The sequence below is a fragment of the Marmota flaviventris genome, chromosome 2 (genome assembly GCF_047511675.1).
Source record: "Marmota flaviventris isolate mMarFla1 chromosome 2, mMarFla1.hap1, whole genome shotgun sequence".
Lineage (NCBI taxonomy): Eukaryota > Metazoa > Chordata > Mammalia > Rodentia > Sciuridae > Marmota > Marmota flaviventris.
In genome coordinates, this window is record NC_092499.1 from 63,300,807 (window position 1) to 63,314,808 (window position 14,002).

General features: G+C 47.6%; 1 protein-coding gene across 12 annotated transcripts in view; it reads right to left on the reverse strand.

The window, feature by feature from the left end:
- Positions 1 to 10,264: 10,264 nt before the first annotated feature.
- Positions 10,265 to 14,002, reverse strand: part of Smoc1 (SPARC related modular calcium binding 1) — a 157,033-nt gene continuing 153,295 nt past the window's right edge. For 9 of the 12 annotated variants that reach the window (XM_071607925.1, XM_071607924.1, XM_071607922.1 and 6 more), the window contains 2 exons: positions 11,158 to 11,208; positions 10,265 to 10,643 (listed from right to left, as the gene is read on the reverse strand). In XM_071607925.1, the coding sequence (XP_071464026.1) occupies positions 10,627 to 10,643; positions 11,158 to 11,208 (68 nt within the window). In that variant the 3' untranslated portion in view covers positions 10,265 to 10,626. The remainder of the gene's footprint in view (positions 10,644 to 11,157; positions 11,209 to 14,002) is intronic. The other 3 variants (XM_071607915.1, XM_071607919.1, XM_071607918.1) reach the window with 3 other exon arrangements.

Here is a 14,002-nt window from a genome sequence, read left to right on the forward strand (position 1 = left end):
CAGTGCCTGTTCAGACATGAAGATAGAAACACAGCTCCAGTGTCTGTATATACGTGTACCTAATCTTATCTCTTGTAGTTTAACTTTTATTTTGGAAAATTGCTAATATGTAGAACGATAAAGAGATTAGAGTAATGAACTCCCATATACTATCTCCCAGCTTCAACATTATCAACTCACAACCAGTTTTGTTTCTTCCATTCCCAACTAGCCCACCTCCCATTATTTTGAAGCAAATTCCAGACATCAAAAAACTTCATCTGTGAAGTAGGTATTTTTAAAATAAATGAACAGGGTTTTGTTTTTGTTTTATTTATTTATTTATTTATTTATTTACAGTGCTGGGGATTGGATTCAGGGGTGCTCTACTATAGAACTATATATCCCAGCCTCTCCCCACTTTTTTCTTTTTTTTACTTTCCTTTGAGAAAGGGTTTCCCTAAATTGCCCAGGCTGGCCTTAAACTTGCAACTTCCTACCTCAGCCTCCTGAGTAACTGGGATTAGCAACATGGGCCCCCACATCCAGTTACATGGACACTTTTTAAAATATAATCATAATGCTGTTATCATACCTAAAAAGTTAATAATCATTCCTATCAAAATCCTGTCAAGTTTTTCACTGTGCCCCAATATTATATTTAAATGTGCTAATCTCATAATTATTTCCATGTAAACATCTCATGAAGGTTTGCAAGGTATTCTAACGTTAAGGTGGTGATTCCAGTTCAGTAGATGGAACAGACACGAGAACTGTTGATTATAATATGGGAGGGAATAACAGGAAAACCGTTAGAAGTCAGAGACATCAGCATTAGATGCTGAAGCATCATATAATGGACAAAGAAAACCGGGATGCTGCCTAAAAAGAGGAGTAGTCAAGTGGAGTTTCCAACATTAACCAGAAAAATTACAGTAGTTTGTTTTCTTAGTTCCTTTTAAAAAATCCAACAAAAAGATAATCTTTTCATCAATTCAAAGGTATTCATTGACTGCTCTTCCAGAGATGAATTAAGAAAAACGCCTAAAATAGAGACTCTACTTTCCATGACCCTTCTGAAAGTCCAGGGCTGTAGCTGAGGCAAGGAAAGGGTAGTTTGGGAGCATTCAGGAGGAAGCATATAAGATTCAGCCTGGCAGAAAGATGTCTGAGCTAATTTTGAAAGACCAGGCAGATTTCACCAAATGAGGACAGATGGAAGACGCATATTCTGGGTCATTTAGTGATGCTGTATGAAATGGCAGAAAGCAAAGAATGGCTTGTTTGTGGAGACCTGAGTTTAAATTCCCAACTCTTAGATTACAGGCAAGGTGACCTTGATCATGTCACCTAAGGTCTCCAAGTCTTGCATTTTTTTTCTCTCAATTGCATAACTAAGATATTATCTACTTTGGGATTTGGGAGGGATCACAATACATAACTGATATAATTTATGCGTCACACTGCCTGGTAAGTTTGTGATTATTTATGCTTGTTACTGATGTTATTGTTTTCCCAGGCAGACACAGGAAATGTAAGACCTTGAACAGCACGTGGCACAGATGGTGTGATATGTATGACCTGGAAAGTGCCTTGAATGCAGATGTAGCTGTGCTTACCTGGAAGCACACCAATGCAGTGTGTCAATGTCACAACAATGAGATGTGTGCATTTCATAGGAATATGCGTACAGGAACCAGGGCTCAATGTCAGGACTAGATCAAGATGCTTAGCCTTGCAAACTAAACTAAAGCAACACCAGAGAGCCATGATACTAGTCTGCTCAGGCCATCATAACAAAATGATTCAGACTCAGCAACGTAACCAGAAATTTATTTTCTCTCAGTTCTGGAGGCTAAAAGTTCAAGATCAAGGTGCTGTCAGGATTGGTTTCTGGTGAGGCTTTCTTCCCTGTCTTGGAGAGAGCTGCCTTCTCACTGTGTCCTCACATGGCTTTTCTTCTGTGTCTGAGTGTGTGTGTGTGTGTGTGTGTGTGTGTGTGTGTGAGAGAGAGAGAGAGAGAGAAAGTAATCGGGTGTGTCTGCCTCTACTTATAAGGACACCAGTCCATACAAGGATCAGGGACCCATCCTTATAACCTCATTTAATCCCAGTTACCTCCTTAAAGACACTCCCCAAATACAGTCTACATTAGGGGTTAGATTTTGACATAGGGCTTTGGGGAGACTCAATTCAGCCCATATCAGCTACTCCAAGCCACTGAAGAACTTCAAGTAGGACGTCACCTGACATGATTTCCTTTTTCAGTAGCTGAATCATCCACATTGTGGATGATTGAGGTGGGGAATGGATGGAGCAGAGATGGGCCAATGGCAGCTGTAGGAAGTGGGGCAACAGGGATGGAGAGGAGAGAGAATTTACAGGATGGCGATGAACTATTTGGACAGGGAGGGAGGGACACAGGAAAGAGGGAGAGCAGTCTCTGGGGTTCCAGGCTTGGGAGAGTGGTTGGCTGGTTGTGCCCCAGCATTGATAGGAGGAGAGCAGAGGTGACTTGTTCAGTTTTAGGCATGTTGGGTAGCAAGGCTTGTGGGACACCTCCGTGGATGTGCCTGGGAACCTGGATTTGCAAGAGAGCTGGGCTGGATCCCGAGACTGAAATAGTGCAGCAAATTTCAAGTGTAACCACAGTTCACCTGAGCACCTATTCTGAACTGAAAACAGTCCACATGCTGCTCTGCAGACCTTTCTAGATGCAATGTGAAGGCCTCAAACAACAGTAGCCTATCAGGAGCACCCCAGCCTAGTTCTTGCCTGTTTCTCTAGGTTGTGACCCAACATTCCTCTCAAGTGCTCTTCCTCCAATCCCTTCACCACACCTTACACTACTCTCCTGCCCTTCCTGTCCCCACCACGTTTTACCCCTCCAGCCAGCCCATTGTGATTCTTCATCATCCAGTGTGACCCCTTGCTCAGCGATCCCTCTGCCACTTCTCATTACATCCTACCTTTCTTCTCCCACTCCCTGCACCTCTTTTTACCTTTTATTCCATCTACATCTTATTTCTCCCCTAATGCATACTCCTCATTTTCTCCTTGCTGTACAGTTAACCGTGGTCCCTATAATGTGGATCCTCTCTGAGGAGGCTTTCTCATACTGTGCATGTCCTGAAGTTTTATCTCCTGCATTGTCCCCGTTCTATACCCACTCCTCTTCATCCTCTTGGCCCTCAGCCTGTCTGAACCTCCTTCCCTCTCTGCATGTGCTTCCCCATGTTATGAAGCACTCAAACTTCCTTTAACTCAAGACCTGCTTACCTCGTGTGCAGTAGGCGGAAGAGCCCAGACACAAACCATCGGGGGCTATAGGTGAAGGGAATTACCCAAGGCCTAAGGTAGTTCGATGGCTGAACCAGGATGAGAAGTTGGCCTCCTGGCTTGAAGTCCAGGACTCTGACACACCTGGGGGAAATGGCGCGGTGGGGAGGTTAGATCCACAAGACCCTCGCTCTCTCATCTCACTTGGGCTCCAGCTGAAGCCCCGTAGAACTTCTCACCATCTCCTGCTGATACAGCAGGAGAATGAAAAGCTTTCCTGGTCCTCCTACTCCAAGCCAGGAATCCTGTTCCAGTTTCTAGGTTTTGCAGTGGCCTGGGAAAATCTCTACCAGGCCCATTTTATACCCAGTCAAGGATTTTGAAGGGACTGATGTATAAGAGAATCAGATCAAATCTTCTGGGGTCAGCTCAGCCCAGCATAGCTCCTCCTTGGGTCTTAAGAATAAGCCTCCAAAAATCAGAGTTTTTGTCCAGAGCAAAGAGGTATGCTGTAGGAATGAATGGCTAAATACTGGGCTGTGGGGAGAATGGGAGTAGTAGAAAGACTGAGGTCTCTATGTGAGCTCCATGTCACCTCTCCAAAAACCCTCCCCTGAAAAAGATTCAATTTCTTCCATTGTACCAGCATTGTGAGGGGTTATATCATAATGGAAATGGGCCAGTCATGGGAATTTAGAAGATGTGTTTGCACCATACAGAGGCCTATGTGGGGAATAGGGATGAGTGGGTCTCCAGGGGTCCTGCCTGGCCCTGGAATAGATGGGAATCTGGGCCCTCCAAGGACAGAGCTGTCTAAGGCAAGCCCAAAAGTTCTGAGATGGCAGAAGCCTGCGTTTCCCACAGAGCTGCTGAGGTTCTTGGGCTCAGAACACAGGGGCCTTCTTCATCCTCCGTGATGGGGCAGGGCGTCTCTCTGGGAACAATTTTTTCTTGTATCTAACATTAAACCTACCATAACAACACTGTTCTGTTTCCTGGAGTTGGCGATTAGAATCCCAAACTAAGAATATAAAGATACAAAGCATCCTGTATCCTAGAGAACCATTTGGGGACTGATACCCGACCCTAAGATAATATTGAATTATCTCTGCAACTAGCCACTCATCCCCATCTGTAAGAAAAAGTTGGAAAAAGAAGGAAGGAGAAAGCCAAGAAATGCTAGACTGCTTCTCCCCACCCCCATGCCCCCCCACCACCAAAATTAAAAGAAAAATGGGGAAGCTCTGAATAATCACTTCTAGGGATTAAGGAGGAGAGAAGAAGAGAGAGATACAGAGCCAGGAGAGGGGCAGCTGAGGACCAGCCTGCACTCCCACCATTGGGCTTGGCTGGGATGTGATCTCCCACAGGTGAACACACACTCCAGAGGGAGCCAGGCAGAGCTATATCTTTGGTACAAACCAAAGGCAGAGTCCCCAGCTGAGGCATTGTAGCTCAGTGGTAGAGTATTTGCCCAACACATGTGAGTCCCTGAGTTTGAGCCTTAGCCCCACAAAAACAAAATCAAATAACAACAAAACAAAAAATAAAGTCGGAATCCCTAGAACAAAGTGGATGTGAGATATATCGATGTGGGGAAATATGGAAGAGATCAAGCCAGGGCTGGACTGCCCATGTCAAGGTCCTGTGCAGTGGGGAGTCACCACCCTAGGACTTGAAGTGTGCCCCACAGGAGGGCCAGTACGTGGGCACCTGCCACAGGGTGGGAAAGCAAAGCCACAGTGAAGGGAGAGGCTACAACTGTTAAGAGACCCTCATGTTCTCCTCTCCTCCTAATCCCATCACCTCAGAGAGGTGGAGTCACGATAAAGTGGAGAAAATGACTCAGAACCAACTGCTCTTCTCCCAGCAGGGAGCCAACACAAGATTGTACCAGGGAAGGGAGGGGAGGAGGATCTAAATCAATTTGGAGATTGAAGATTTGTAATTGAATGGTACTGAATTTGTAGGTAACTGAAGTTACCAGGAAATTATAAGAATGGTCCAGGTTGGTCATTAAAGGATCTGATACACAGAGGAAGGATGCCTCAGTAGGCACCTTCCACGTTCATGCCTCAAGGCACTGACATCTTCAACCAACTATTTTCCCCCAGAGTTACCTGGGCCTCCCCTTCTTTCTCTTAAGTTGCCCACACTATGAGGATGGCAGTCCTGCAGGATCTCTGTTACTGAGAGGTGCTTTCCAGTGGGGGACTGAAATCTCACAAAAGTACATTTATGGTCAGTATTATAAATGTGTTAGACCTGTCAGAAGTCATGCGTATAAAATGCACCATGAAAACTGAGACAAGAAAGTCTTTGTTCTTAGATGGGGTAAAAATTTCACATTTTAAATCAAGATAGAAAAGAAAACACAAAGATAATCTGTGCTGGAATAATTGCCAGAGTTGTTCACTAACTATTTCTGATTCTATTTCTGGACACTTGTCAACTGATATGGAGGTAATTGGAGCCATGTGATTTGCTTTAGTCATTGAAATGTGAGCAACATGACACATGGCACTTCCAGATGGGAACCAGGGCACAAGTCAACATGTTCCTTTTCCTCTGCTTCCACAATCATGGAGGATGAGCCTACTTTGGCCTGGATCCCTGAGTGAGGACAATGAAGAGAAGTACCCCAGCTGATACACATGGATATGTTGCACCTTTGTCTTAAGCCACAGTGATTGAGAGGGAAGTGTGTTACTGCAGCTTATCCTGGTCTCTCCTGATTTTTGTGAGCAGTTTGACAATTGTCCATCACCCTGCAGAGAAATCACACCCAGGTATGCCATGCCCCTCTACCATCAAGCATGTAGATTATCAGGGTGACCTTGGACTTGCAGACAGACCTGGTCTGTCACATACAAGATCATCAATCATCAAAATTTTGGCTAGGAGGACACAGGCAGAAGGGGTTTTATAGAGTGCACCCTATTAAGGGAAAGGGGTGGTACAGAGCAAGAAAGGGGGCACTGAGGCTGCATCAGGTTAGGGGTGACCTGAAATAATAGAAGGAATTGGCCCGAATTCTCTGCCCACATTTGACAAGGAAAAACAAGGAGATAAGTGGCCACATACCTAGTACAGGCATAGAAGAAATTGTCGGGCATGTTACAAAGGTCATGGCCCTTCTTTTCAATTCTTGTAAGTTGCACAAAGGATAGTAGTGATCTAGGATTGGTTTGGAGGCACTGCATGAACAGATCAAATTTTGCCTATTTGTTGTAATCAGTTTTTCCACCACTGTGACTAACAGACCTGACAAGAACAATTAGAGAAGGAAAAGTTTATTTGGGGGCTCGTGGTTTCAAAGGTCTCAGTCCATAAAAGGCTGGCTCCATTCCTTGGGGCTGGAGGTGAGGCAGAACATCATGGCGGAAGAGTGTGGTGAAGGAAAGCAGCTCAGGACATGATGATCAGGAAGCAGAGAGCTCTGCTCTGTAAGAACCAAATATAAACCCCAAAGGCATGCCCTCAGGGACCCACCTCTTCCAGCCACACCCTACCTGCCTGAAGTTATCACCCAGCTAATCCCTCTCAGGGGATTAATGCACTGATTGGGTTAAGGCTCTCAGAACACATCATTTCACCTCTAAACTTTCTTTCATTGTCTCACACGTGAGCTTTTGGGGAACACCTCATCTCTAAACCATAACACCTGTCTCCAGCTGTCTGGTAGGAAAAAGCCAAATGCCACATTCCAGAATGTCAGGGTACCTAGATGGTCTTTGGCCTCCTTGGTGAGCAAACCTGTGGTCTTGCAGGTCATTCAGGAACTTGGGTATAAACGACAGATGGCCAGCCTAGCTATCTCTGTTTTTTCTTTTCATTTTTGTTTCTATGTAGGATGGTGCCAGCAGCTTCCTACCTGTCTTGGATCCCATTGGGAACTGACCTGGGGCCCCCTCCCTGTCAGTACCACAGGGGTCCTGAAAAGATGGCTGGTTCTAGCAGCAGTCACTTCTCTGCTTCTCTACTGAAGATCCCAGGGTCTTCCCTACAGAGTCAGCATGTGGCTGGAGCCTCATGGTTAGAAACAAATAGAACAGATCTATCTTGCACTTCTCCCTGGCTCATAGTCCTGTGGTCTTGGAAAAAGCAAAGGATGACAGAATGAGGCAGTTACAGGTGAGCTCAGGACTGCCCTCTTCCTATGCTAGGCTGGGTCTCTCTGCTGGGCCAACCCCAAATCTTCCAAGGAGGTCCTACAGAGGCCAGTGCCTTCTTTATTTCTCTTCACAGTCCATGAAGACTGTGATAGGTCTCTGCAAAGTAGTGACTTTTAACAGGACCTTTAATGGCTCAGAGTAAAAAATGTGCACACTGTTGATTCAGTCCCTAAGCTGCACGCAGGGAGAAGAATGCTGTTCTGGAGCCTCAAGGAAGGCAGCCAGGGAATGGGCAGAGCTGCAGGCCCAAAGTCTGAAATCTAAGGGTGACTCCTGTTCTGCCTGTCCCGGCTGGGGGTCCCCAGAAAGTCAGTGAACTCCTGATCCTGAATCCACACTTGGGTATGGGAACAACGATGTCTGAATCTAGGCTGTGGTATAACATATGACAGGTCTGGGACAGTGTCTGGCATGTGATAAGCATGCAGCAAATCAGCTGTCCTCTCTGAAGCCGCAGAGGGACTGGGATGGGGAAGGGAAAGTGCTGGATGAGGAGGGGCCCATGTGACCACATTCCAGCACTTAGACCCTTTCCCAGGGACACTCAGCTTGAGAAAAGGTTGAAGAAGGGTTTTACAAGGGAAATTATGTTCTGTTTGCTCACTGAGGACAAGGGCCCAGAGTGTGGCAAAAGGGATTTAGAGAAGAATCTCAAGTGGGTGGTGGCAGAGGTCATTTCTGGGTGCATGGAGAGAGCAAAAGGAGAAGATGCCAGCCACACAGGAAAACACCCAGGCCAGCTGTCAATGCCCATCTTGATCAGCAACCAGACCAGCAGCCTCAGCATGGATGTGACCCACAGAACTGTGACATGGACCATACAAACCTCACTGAGGTCTACTTCCCACTTGTATCCCAGCCTAGGGTCTGGTGATCTGGATCATGGCCACAGCACCCATTCCCAGCAGCCAGAAGCCGTGGAATAGGCTTGTCCCCAGTTCTGCCTCCAAAACTCGGCAGCAACATTCCCACTAGTCCAGTGCTGGCCTGTGGGCAGGAGATCAGGATGGGGGTAGAGGGTCTCATGGACCAGTTGCATGGGTAGAGAGGTAAGGGGGAGAATCACAGAGGATGCACACAGTGTAGGCAAAGGCCAAGTGGACTGGGTATCTGCACACATGCACATACCACCTATGCCAGCAATCAGACCTCCTGGGGTCAGGTGAGAGCACTGAGGCCAGGGAAAATGAGGAAACCCGCTAGAAAACCTTTCCATCACAGGGAGCCGCCCAAAGAAAGAGATAACAGCTGTGAGGTTTACCCATTTTTATTTTTTATAAAACAAGCTACAAATAGTTTCCCTCCCACCCTCCCTCCCTCACAAAGGAAAACCACGCAACACGGCCTGTGCACAAATGTGAGAGAGAAGGTGGCTGGGAAGAGTCTGCACTCCTACAAGGAGGCACCTTCTCCGTGTGTGCATGCTTCCTCCAGCCAGCAAATGAGGCTGGGGTCTCCTGCAAGGTCCATCCAGCTCCAGCATGCTGTTTTCTGGTCGAGGTTGTAGGAGAGGGCTTCTGTTTCACTTTACCAGGTCAGGACAGGGCCAGTGACTGACAACCTCTATGACTTTCTTCAGTACAGCAAGAACTTTCTCTAGCCTGAGACCCCATCAGATCCAGTCCCAAGAGGCCACACTCCCTCACTAGGGAGTGCTTTGGGGGCCAATGCCTTCCAGACCCAAAATGGAAAATAGTTTGCCAAGACAGGTGCACTTAGGGAATGGAATACAAGATAGATCCACCCAGGATGAAATACAAAATGAGGCCAGATGGCCAAGAGCAATTGGACGAGGGCACCAGTCCTGGGCTACGGTACGTGACAGCCCTCACCGTCACCACATTTGCCCATGGGAAGAGGTGCCAAGTATCACTTGCAGCTCTGAAGGCACATCAACTGGGCAGAGGAAGCTGGGCATCTGCCCCAAGGGCTGGGCAGCCCATCTGGAATCCTGGTAGCATTCTGGAAAGGTATACCTGGATTCCCATAACTGGTCATTGTTCCTGCCCTTCTGGGCAAGAAAGAAGTTGAACACCCAAGATCTGCTTTACTTCTGGAAATGACTTATAGGCCTGGGAGCTTGTGATAATCACTGAGGACCACAGTGGGAGGAGAGAGGAGGTAAAAACCCAAAGTGACCTCAAGGGTGAGAGCCACGCTCCGGAGCCTCATCTGGGAGCCTCATCTGCGCGTGGCAGGAGAGCGGGCGTCCCATTGCCCGGGGGGCCTTCTGTCTTCTTCCCTGGGTTTCTCAGGTATCAAACATACTAAATAAAAGGCCCAGCGGTACATCCTTTTTCTTCTTCACCTCCCTCCTCATGCACTACACAGAGTAGGTGCTAAATCCATATGGAATGCTTAAACTGACCTAATGCAAATCCTCGGAGGATAATTTGCTCAGTGAATCACTAAGAGACCAGGGTGCCCATTGATCCTGGGCTCCTGGGGATCTGTTAGCAGGAACACTTGGGCCATGTGAGAACTGGGGCTGTGATGACTATTCACATCATCTGGACTTCCCTCCTCTCCGGGGCGATGCCTGTCTCTCCAACTCAGCCTCCCTTGAGAAGGCCAAGGGCCGGGTGACTTGCCAAGTTTGACAGCTAATGGCATGGGGCAGTACATTCCTCCCATCTGATGAGAGCCAGTGGCATTTGCAAAGCAAGTGCAGAGCTCCTGTCCACGGACACACAAGGGCCGGCCTCCATGGAATCTGGGTTGGAAGAAGACAGAGTCCTAGGTTCTAGATAGGTGGACTGAAAGTCTAGAGCACCCACATCTGGGAAAAGGAGGGGAAGGAATCAACAGCAATGTCAACGCCTGTACAAAAGAACTATACAATTTACATATATATTTATATACAGTATATAAATCTCTTTCTTCTCAGTCCCAACAACACCCCTCCCCCCAGTAACCTAAAAGTTGTCAGTAGCAGATCCAAAAACTTACGATGAGAGAGAGAATCAAGTCTTTCTTCCCTTTCCTCTTCCCACTTGGTATTAGATATTGGTTGTTTACAAATGAAACCAGAAACAAAACACGTAAAGAAGAGTTATTAAAAGTGCAAACATGGTGGGCACCACTTATGTTACACGGGATGTTGCTGGCCACGGGCCGCGCTGAAGGTTAGTTAGGTGTCTGGTGGTCCATCTTGCCTCCTTGGACTTTCCACCGCCCTTTGATTCTCTGCTCCTTAGACAAGGCGTCCTACTGGGAGGGGGAAAGGAGAGTGCAAAACAGAAGAGGGGGAGAAAAATTAAAAAGAGTGGGATATCTGAGAAATTCAGCTACGTCTATCAATTTCCCCCACAAGGGTAGCTCCTTCCACCCGCTGTTGGAGATGGGCTGCGGGTGACACAGGTGCCTTAGACTTGCAGATAAGCAGTTTGACAGCCCATCCTTTGCCACTCTGAGGCGGCCCAGGTCACCTAGAATGGGTCCAGCACTCCAGAGACCTTGGCTTTGCCTGGGGAGCACAGGCTGGGGGTGCACTCTGCACGTATCATACCACCCCCAGAGGCCAGCCTGTCAGCCTGGGGCTGGGGAGGAAATGGCACAATGATTTATCCTCTTAGCACGAACCATCTTTCTCTCATGTCCTCAGCAAAAATTTTTAAAATGAAGGCCAAGTCACTGGGCCAGTGGTGTCACCCCTGCTGTGCCATCAACATTTCCTCAAGGGATCCACAGAGAAAGTAGAAAGCTCAGAAAGAAGGAGACTTACTGAATGGGTTTGAGCCTGCTGGTTTCCCCTGGGGGAAGCTGTCAAGGCTACCTGCAACAAATAGGAACACAGGACACTGGAGTGGCCTTGACCCAGAGAACTGGGTCAACTTCTATACTGGGTCCTTGCCCTCTATAACCCCAAATGAAAGATGAACTTGGGATAAAGCCAGAAGTTGTCTGTTCTGTGGAAGCCTATGGTCACATTCTGCCTAGGTGAACCCATTGCTGGTCAGCACCTTTAACCAAGGTCACTTTTTCCCTAAGGCCAAGGTCCTGTGGGGCCCCCTTTGGAGCCTCCTCAGCTATTAGCCAAGAAGGGTTTTTGTGTTAGTGAACGTTTTTGTGTCATAACCTCCTTGATCTTACTTTCCAAATCATGGAATGTCAGAGACAGAAGGAATCCTGGTCTTTCCCTTGACACATTCGGAGGCAGAAGCTCAGAGTGGTTGAGTGGTTTATATGAGTCCAAGGCCTGTTCTGCTCACGTGCACTCTTCCCCCTAGGTGCCAAGCAGCTCTGGAGACAGGCTGTGCCTGCTCCTGTAGGATCCTGGTCTCCCCAAAGAGAAGCAGGGAGCTGGGGAAGCACACGAGGTGCTGAGCCATGCTGAGTGGCCCTGGATCTGCCCAGAGAATGGAAATTAGGACCGCAGATGTGCTGATTCTGTCCGGCCTCCTTCACAGGATTGCCCTCAGGGTTGACTGAATTCTTAGGGGAGAAAGTGTTTGGGGCAATGGACAGTGCTGTAGAATCTAAGCCCAACTGTGGGTCATGTGACCCCATAGCTCAATGTCCCCAATATTCCTCAAGACCTGAGAAAGAGACAAAGCACAAGGTAAAGGGGTGGGCACCATGTACATACTGGCATATCCAATTTAGTAGGAGAGGACATCAACAGAAATATAGAGGGACAGGCCCAAGGCAGATGGGTGGGAAGGGGAGAACCAGGCTGCCTGGCCTTAGATCCCATCCTTCCTCTGCTCCAGCAGCTGCTCCTCTCGGTGTTGAACAGAAAGATCCACACACAGAGAGGAGGCCAACAGCAGTCCTGCACCGACTGAGCTGAGACTCAAGACACACAACGTACAGTCAGAAATGTGCCATTGGATCCTCGGAGCAACTTTAAATGATAGTAATAAAATTATCCCCATTTTCTGATGATAAAACTGAGACCTGGAGTTGCCAAGTAACCTACCCAGGATGGCACAGCTTTCAGGTAAGAAAGTGAACTCAGACCTGGATCTCAGCCTCTGGCACCATGCTCCGGCCCACCAGGCAAGGCAGGGGAGAGGAAAGGCTGAGCCCAGGGGCAGGTGACAACCTCAGACAATTTAAAGAAAGAGTTGACATTACTGGAACATGGAGGCACTAGTTTTCCTTCTCTTTGCTCACAGAATGGTGACAATAATCCTGGTGACAATATTCCATCATTTGGAAAAGGCCAAGACAGAGGCTCCAGCCTTCAGAATGTCTGGCTTTTTCATGCTGGGCAGAGAATTCAGCTCTTTAATGAGAGATCTGGTTGGTGAAAATAGCCATGTTCAGGGGACATTTCTAAAGGTCCCTCAGACCCCAAAGTATACTCGTTCCCAAGCCCAGCATCTGCTCCCCACCCCTCTTGTACCCACTCCTAGCATGCAAGCCCCTTTTGGCCCACCAGAGGGCACCATATGACACCATATGATAGGGGAAGGGGCTCCATTCCCTGGGATGGCTACAAACTATGGACCCAAGTGGCTTTTCTGCCACCCACAAGAACAGCAGGACAGGAGAAGCTGGCTGCTGCGTCTTGAGCCCCTAGGTGGGCTCCTCTAGCACTACTAATCTCTTTTGTGTGTTCACCATGTACCAGGTGCCGTGCTGTTCCTCACATGCATTAACTTGTTATATCCTCACACCAAATCCATAAGGAGGATACTACTGTCTCCATTTTGCACACGAGGAAACTGAGGCTTAGAGAGTTTGGGTGATTTGCCAGAAATTACAGAGCTAGTTAAGTGGAAGAGCTGGGATTAAGAGCCAGGACCTCCACTCCTCTCCTAGGCCTAAACAGTCATCCATCCTCCTGTCTCCCTAGTGAATTGAGGAAGCAGAAAGATACATTGAGCCATGACAACTGCAACCCAAAGCACCCTATGGGCCTCTGTGGGCAAAGTTGTGAAGATGACTTGAAATTAAAACCCATCCCTGACTGAATCGGACCAGCACTCCCCTAAATACTGTGTTCTGGCCCAGAGTTTTCCCCGAATGTTCCTTCAGGTGCTAGGCATCAACAGTGACTGGGAGACGTCTGGTGCCTAGACTACCTTCTGAGGATCCCCTGAGCTCTGGGCACCACATCAGGCCTTCTCTTGGCTTCTTCTCTGGTTGCACAGAAAAGAACTCCCAACAAGGGAAGGAGACCAAGAACAGAATCAGTCAACCTGGAGGTGCTCATGGGTCGACCTGGGGTACCACTAGTGCTGGACGGGGTCTTTCTAGCACTGGACTTCTGCCTGTGCTCTGTGAAATGAGCAGATTCTAAAGATGTCTGAGCATGATACTGTCACAAGGAGCAACCCCTCTCCATCCATCCATTCATTTGACAAGGATTTAAGGAACTGCTACTAGATGTCATATGCTAGAGGTTAGGAATAGAAAGGACAGAGTCCATAGCCATAAGGAAGGAATCATAAAAGTAAATTGCAACCCAGTGTGTTAAGTACTATTGGCAGAGGCAATAATCTTATGAAGAAGAATATTAATATTGACCTTTTATTCTGCTCCTTCACTGTCTTGGGCCCTATGATAAATGCTCTCACTTTGTCCCATTTAATGAGCACAACAGCCCTAAGAGGTAGATA